At 47.8% G+C, this 7,766-nt stretch overlaps 1 protein-coding gene across 1 annotated transcript in view; it reads left to right on the forward strand.

Annotated features, from left to right (window-relative positions):
- The first annotated feature begins 1,251 nt into the window (after positions 1–1,251).
- The window catches only part of KCNQ3 (potassium voltage-gated channel subfamily Q member 3), a 30,873-nt gene continuing 24,358 nt past the window's right edge, over positions 1,252–7,766 (forward strand). The window contains exon 1 of the mRNA XM_028500384.1: positions 1,252–1,842. Within this exon, the coding sequence (XP_028356185.1) occupies positions 1,778–1,842 (65 nt within the window). The 5' untranslated portion in view covers positions 1,252–1,777. The remainder of the gene's footprint in view (positions 1,843–7,766) is intronic.

The raw sequence follows: 7,766 nt of genomic DNA on the forward strand, positions 1-7,766 counted from the left end.
ATAATGGTAGAGAGGGGTATAGGCGGATGCAGTGGTGGGGGAGGGGAGGACTAGAGGACAGAGCAGGATGGAGGGCATGGGCTTCAAGGCACAAGTGAAGCCGTCAGCAGGAGCATGGACCCTTCATCCATCAACACTGAAGGGAAGCCAGTGGGTGAGACCAGGTATAAGACTGTCAATATGGTGGTAGGACCCTGAGGCAGATCTCTGCTAAGGTCAAGGTCACTGGCTGCGGGGGGAAGTGGGGAGGCGGGGGAGTTCTGATGATGGAGGGGGAGGCATGGAATCATTGTCCTGTAGCATGAGAAAGGAATGGAAGTGGCGCCTCTAATTCTTTTTTAAAATTGAAATATAGCTGATTTACAATATTGTGTTAGTTTCAGGTGTACAGCGTAGTGACTCAGTTACATATTTTTTCAGATAATTTCCATTATAGGTTACTACACGATCCTCCCTGTGCTGCACAATAAATCCTTGCTGCTTGTCTGTTTTATGCATAGTGGGGTGTATCTGATAGTCCCACACTCCTAATTTATCCCTCCCTTTAGCACTGCCCCGCACACTACTCTCTGCTCCCATCCTGCCCTCGGCCCACTCCCTCACCTTTTCCTTCTCCTCTTACTGCCGTCCCTGCTTTTCCTGGAGCCAGAGCCCCAGAGGATTCTAAAAAGTCAGAGCCTTTTCTGTCCACGTGCTTCAGGAGGGGAAATAGGCCCAGAGGATGTGTCCAGCTCAAAGCCACACTAGACCCACAGGCTGAGCTGACGCATGAACTAGGAATCCTTAACTCTCCAACTGGTCCTTTTCCTCTTCTACCAAGATACCTCACATTCTCTCGCCATTTCTCCCACCCTGGATCCCAATGATAGTCCAGGTATTCATTCAGTATTTCCTGTGCACTTACGAAGTGCCAGGGTATGGGGTGCTCAGATTTTAGAGCTGAGAAAAGCAGAGGCCCTGCCCCCACACGACCACGTAATTCTAAGACAATGTGATCCAATTCCACGTACGAAGATATTAGCTCAGCCTCAACCCTGGGAATTTAGATAGAAACACCAGGAGGAGCCCCTCCGGCTGGAACTTAAAGGAGGAGTAAGACTGTTCTAGGCAGAGCCTGAGCAAAGTCTCAGTTGTGAATGTGTGTAGACTGCATGTGGCCTCATGGTTAGAAGTGTGGGCTCTGGAGCCAGATCATCTAGGTTTGAATCCTGACTCGGCTGCTTCCTGGCTATGAGACCTTGAGCAATTTACTGAATCTCTCTGTGTCTCAGTTTTCTCATCAGGAAAATGGGGATGATCATGATACTTACCTCATAGGGTTGCTAGTGATGATTAACTAAGTGAACCCATAAAAAGCACTTAAAAGAGTATCTGCCTACTAATTACCGCACAATAAATATTAGTGATGACGGTGTCGACTGTAATGATGACGGTGGTGACAGAGTGATGGGTGTGTGGCTGCTAAGTTATGAAATTCCTGGCTTCCTGATCTGTCCCCACCGCTAAACAGATCGCCTGAACCCAGCACAAGGCGTGGGGCAGCAACCGTTTGGGGGCTGAATAAATGAACGAACGGCTGAGAAGAACCTTGGAGTTAGAGCCAGACCTGTTGGATCACAGGAGGGGTCTGGGGTCTGGCTGGGGAAACCCATGTCATTCACTGGTTCTCCTCCACATGCACCATCTTGTCCCAGAGCTCCACCCTGCTCCTTCGTCTTCATCAAAGGGAAGCTTGGGGACAAATTTTGGGGAGAGGGGGAGCGGTTGCATGTAATTTATGCTGTGTTTATTTTTTTCTCCCCCGTCTCCTCACAGGAAAGAACAGCTGGATGCAGCAGCCAGGTATGTTTGTGATTATGAAGCCTCTTCTTCCCACCACTGTGTCGGGACAGAGGGTCCAGTTGTGTATACTGTAGGGCCCCTGGGCAGTCACGCTGGTCGTGAGATAGAGTTTTGGGGTTCACTGCTGTTGCTGGCCGCCATTTTCCTCTGCCAATTTCATGTTAATTTACTCAAGAACAACTTAGTTGTGATCATAGCAGCAGCCACATTTTGAGGGTTTCTCCTCTGTGCCTGGAGTCCTGCATGTGTTATCTCATGTGGTCCTCACATCCACAGTGAAAGATCGACTCTCGTGTCTTCATTTATGGATTGAGGAGACTGGGGCTCAGAGACGTTGAGTTACTCCGCCTGGGTGACTGGGGCTCAGAGACGTTGAGTTACTCCGCCTGGGTCACACAGCTACTGAGGAGCAAGACCAAAATTCAAACTCAGGTCTGAGCATTAAGACCGTGTTATTTCCATTATATCTTGCTTCGTTTGCTTCTTGGGCTCACAGATGGTTCTTCGAAAAGTGAATCAAGACTGTAATTCATGATCCCCAGTAAACCATGCTCACCACAGGCTGCTGCAGAAGCAGGTTGAGCTTCTGCGTGAGTCCTCTCTCCTCCTTTTGGTTCCATCTAGAGAAGATGTCACAGTATCAGGGAAACTATGGACCCTGCTCGAGATTGTAAAGGAAGACCATCTCTCGCAAACAGTTTAACTGTTTGTATACAAGTCATCCCTCTATATCCACAGGGGATTGTTTCCAGGACCCTCAAGGATACCAAAATCCGCAGATGCTCAAGTCCCTTATATAAAATGCCAGAGTATTTGCATATAACCTATGCGCATCCTTCTGTGCACTTTAAATCATCTCTAGATTAGTTGTGATACCTAATACAACGCAAGTGCTATATCAATAGTTGTAAACACAACATAAATGCTCTGTAAATAGTTCCCCGTATGTGGCAAATTCAACTTTTGTGTTTTGAAACTTTCTGAAAATTTTTTTTCGAATTTTTTTTTTTTTTTTTTTGCGGTACGCGGGCCTCTCACTGCTGCGGCCCCTCCCGTTGCGGAGCACAGGCTCCGGACGCGCAGGCCCAGCGGCCATGGCTCACGGGCCCAGCCGCTCCGCGGCACGTGGGATCCTCCCGGACCGGGGCGAGCACAGGCTCCGGACGCGCAGGCCCAGCGGCCATGGCTCACGGGCCCAGCCGCTCCGCGGCATGCGGGATCCTCCCGGACCGGGGCGCGAACCCGGTTCCCCTGCATCGGCAGGCAGACTCGCAACCACTGCGCCACCAGGGAAGCCCTTTTTCGAATATTTTTGATCCTCACTTGGCTGAACCTGTGAATGCGGAACCTGCAGATATGGAAAGCCACCTGTATTTATAAATAGAAATAATTATAAATGTAAATATACATTATATATATAACATAGATTTAAAGTATTATCGTTGACAAACTACTTGTAAAGCCTCTCAGTCAATCTCCTGGACGCCAACTCAGCTGTTGTCCTGCTAGAGCTGCCAGATTGGGCAGAGGAGGTGGTGGGGCCCTGGACCATCTGTATGGGAACCACTTAATCCTGCCTGGAAGGAACAGACAGCACCAGTTAACTCACAGACAGAGACACAGTTTGGACTCTCTCCCTCCATTATGCAGACTTTCAAATGGAAGGAGCATTTCTTGCTTGGAACCAGTCCGGACTCTAGGGGGCATTTGGGGAGATTGTAAAGGAGGGCTGACCACTGACAATGACAGCGTCGGGAGACATGTGCTGGAGGACCTGCAGCAGCTCATGTCTCACAGAGGCAGAGCAGGAAGACGCCTCAGAGATCCTCCTCTGGATGCTTTTACAGAAATGAGTCCCCCCAAGAGGGCAGGCTCACCCCAAGTTACAGAAATCATGAGCTCGAGGGGTTACATGATCTCAGGACTCCCCATGGAGTTCTCTTTCCCCCTCATCTCATGACTAATGGGGTTTTAAATCATGCAGGTGTTGACACTGCAAGTGAATTACTGCGTTGACCTTTATATCCTTTTCTGTGGAGACACAAACAGAATTTAGCCAAATTGGAATGTATGTGCAAAATACCGCTGTGCACTGGACTAGGCACTTTGGTTTAATTTGGGCTTAGATAGATGCATTTTGCAGCTTTGCTGGGCATGCTTCTCCAGTTATTGAAAATGGGCTCTCTGAAATCTGCTCATCAACTTAGTCATGCCTCTGTCAAGAACTCTCCACTCTGGGGCTTCCCTGGTGGCGCAGTGGTTGAGAGTCCGCCTGCCGATGCAGGGGACACGGGTTCGCGCCCCGGTCTGGGAAGATCCCACATGCCGCGGAGCGGCTGGGCCCGTGAGCCATGGCCGCTGAGCCTGCGCGTCCGGAGCCTGTGCTCCGCAACGGGAGAGGCTACAATAGTGAGAGGCCTGCATACCGCAAAAAAAAAAAAAATGTTCATTAAATGTTGTTATTAAATGAGTTCTTAGAATACTTGTCTTCTCTTTTTCATAGCTTCCCTGGTGGCGCAGTGGTTGAGAGTCCGCCTGCCGATGCAGGGGACACGGGTTCGCGCCCCGGTCTGGGAAGATCCCACATGCCGCGGAGCGGCTGGGCCCGTGAGCCATGGCCGCTGAGCCTGCGCGTCCGGAGCCTGTGCTCCGCAACGGGAGAGGCTACAATAATGAGAGGACCGCGTACCGCAAAAAAAAAAAAAAAAAAAAAAAAAGAACTCTCCACTCTGCCAGGGGTACATACAGAGGGAAAGTACATTCCATGATTTCTTGGGGTTAGAGTCGCTGGGTGTTTTCTGGCTCATCCTCTTCAAGAAGAGCTAGGTCAGTTACATAAGCCACTCAGCCTCCCTCATCCAGGCTCAGGGTGCAGCACTTTTGATTTGAACAACAAATAGGTTTGGCTGATGGATTAGCAGGTGCGATGGCAGGTGTGATTGTAGCCGTGAAGCTTGGAGGTGGTGCCGGAGATCTGGAGGAAGGATGGGTGAATGGTCGACAGAGGAATCAATTCTTTTATCGAAGAAGGCAGGGAGCAAGGAGACCAGAGAATGGTCAGCAATGTACGTGTACATTAGATGAATACTTACTGGTATACCATTAGCTTCTTCAACAGGCTGCCAGCTAACTGGTGTTTCTATCTTACTTTATTATTATTTCTAAATAGCCAGAATCAGATTTGGAGTTCATCTTTTTGACACCGTCTAACACAGGTGGCCCACACATCTGTTTGTCAGCCCAAGGAAAGAGTTATATTCTCTTTAACTTAACGGCTCCTGGTTCTCTGTTGGGATAAGAAAAGGAACATTTTAGTCAGCTTGTTGGAAAGAGCTCATGCCTGTAGTTTCTTATAAAGCTAGTGCGTGTTCCCACCACCCCCGCAAAGGGTCAAGAGAGCTGAGCTTCTTTGGTCCCAAGGATGGGACTGTCTTGACTGATTTGCTTTTATGCAGGCTTGTTTGAGGAACAGAAGCCCCCTGACTTCCTACAATGGCTGGGAGGTTGGCTTTGATGACTGTATGCTTCCTTCTCGGGATCTATAATTCTGAGAAGGAAGAGAGCCAACTTCCGTTGTGGGCTTGGTAGGGGCTGAGCACTTTCCATAGATCGTCTTAATTATTCTTGTAAAGATGGAGACAGTTGACAACCCACTGCCTCACCCCTTCTCACCTAGTTTAGATGCCCCACTCATGGTGCCCTTAAGTAGGACTCAGCACTTCCCCTAAGGAAGCGTTTACTTTATTTTTTTTTTATAAATTTATTTATTTATTTATCTCTGGCTGCGTTGGGTCTTCGTTGCTACGTGCGGGCTTTTCTCTAGTTGTGGCACGCGGGGGCTGTTCTTCGTTGCAGTGGGCGGCTTCTCATTGCGGTGGCTTCTCTTGTTGTGGAGCACGGGCTCCAGGCGCGTGGGCTTCAGTAGTTGTGGCTCGTGGGCTCAGTAGTTGTGGCACACGGGCTTAGTTGCTCCGTGGCATGCGGGATCTTCCCCGACCAGGGCTTGAACCCGTGTCCCCTGTGTTGGCAGGTGGGTCCTTAACCACTGCACCACCAGGGACATCCCACATTTACTTTATATACAGTCAAAACTTTTAGAATTCCCTTTTCCTCTCTACCCCATGAGTTTGATAGGGCTAACACTGTGCCTGAGATGTAGGATGTACTCCATAAATTTGCTGAATGTATAAATAAATGATTTAATGAAAGAGCTATTATACAATCATTTTCCTTCGGAGGAAATTGAGCTCAAGGGTTTCTGTAACTTACACCTAAGCCAAGGACAGAAATAGCCAAGATGAGGATTTCCGATATAGGTCTGTCTGACCGTATCAGACCACACAGGCTGAGTCCCACCACAGCACAGGTGGCCATCATGCCCTCTTTGTCCTCCGGGAGGAAAGAGTGAGGTCAGTTAATCTAGCAGACTCTTGATCCTGGCACTCTCTCTCGGCCAGGAACTCTTACCTCTTTGTTCCACTGGCTCCTTCACTTCATTTGAGACTCTGCCAAGTGTCACCTCCTGAAATAGACCCTCCTTGCCTCTCCACCACACCCCAGTCTCTACCCCTTGACCCTGCTTCAGTTTCCTTGTTAGCACTGATGGTTACCTAATAGATGATGCATTTGTTTCTTGTCTGCCTTCTCCACTAGATCAAATGCCTCCAAGGGACTAGACTCTGTCTGTTTTGCTCACTGCTTTTCTCCAGCACCCGAAACAGTGCCTAGAACAGAACCTGGCATGTGGTTGGCTTTACGTAGATATTAATTTACTGAAAAAGTGGGTGGATGGATAAATGGATGGATGGATGGATGGGCAAACCCTTTATTCCCCAAGTGTCAGAAACCCAACTTAAAGTACCTTGGACTCAGAAGGAAATACAGTGGCTTTCATAGTCACCCATCAGCGAGGATGGGAACCCCTGGGCGGGAAACAAGGAACAGGACCCTTCCAGAATCTCTCTCTTCAACTCGTCTCTGCTTCTCTTTTTGGTTCCGCTGTCTCAGCTGACTTTCTCCATACTGATAAGACTGTGGATGTTAGCAGCCCCAGAATCACATATTTTTTTCCTCTTTCTTCTGTCCACCTGTTCTTCACCCAAGTCTAGTTTGAAAGATCCCAGGGAAGCATTTAGATTGGCCCAATTTGGGTCACATGGTCACACCTTGGTCTCTGTGGCTCAGAGAGTAAGGGGTTAGTAACAGTGTCCAAACTCTAGGTCATGTTTCCACCAGTTAGGGTGGGTGGGTGTAGGTTCAAGGTACTGTGCTTGGCAGCCCCCATCAGAGTCACTTGGTTGAAGTTGGGAGATCTGTTCTCCAATAGAATAGAGTTCTTTTTCCCAGAGAATAGGGGGTGACACGTAGAGCAGACAAACATGATAGATGCCCATGACAGGCATAAATTCTACTCATAACTTTTCAAATTCCTAAAAATAATATTGCATTAAAGAACATCAACACTAAAACATACTGAGCCTCGTTTATTTTATAGAATATACCAGAGAAGACTTCGGTATTTTGTGTTAGGGATGTCATTTTGAACATCAGTTATAACTATTCAGTAGACGTGCAGCAGTGCTGATAATTAGGTTTTTCAAAGAAACCAGCATTATTTTTTTTAACATCTTTATTGGAGTATAATTGCTTTGCAATGGTGTGTTAGTTTCTGCTTTATAACAAAGTGAATCAGCTATACATACAAGCAGCTTATGCAGCTCAATATCAAAAAAACAACCCAATCCAAAAATGGGCAGAGGACCTAAATAGACATTTCTCCAAAGAAGACATACAGATGGCCAAGAAGCACATGAAAAGATGTTCAACATCACTAATCATTGGAGAAATGCAAATCAAAACTACAATGAGGTATCACCTCACACCGGTCAGAATGGCCATCATCAAAAAATCTACGAACAATAAAT

This window comes from Physeter macrocephalus, chromosome 15 (assembly GCF_002837175.3).
Source record: "Physeter macrocephalus isolate SW-GA chromosome 15, ASM283717v5, whole genome shotgun sequence".
Taxonomy (NCBI): domain Eukaryota; kingdom Metazoa; phylum Chordata; class Mammalia; order Artiodactyla; family Physeteridae; genus Physeter; species Physeter macrocephalus.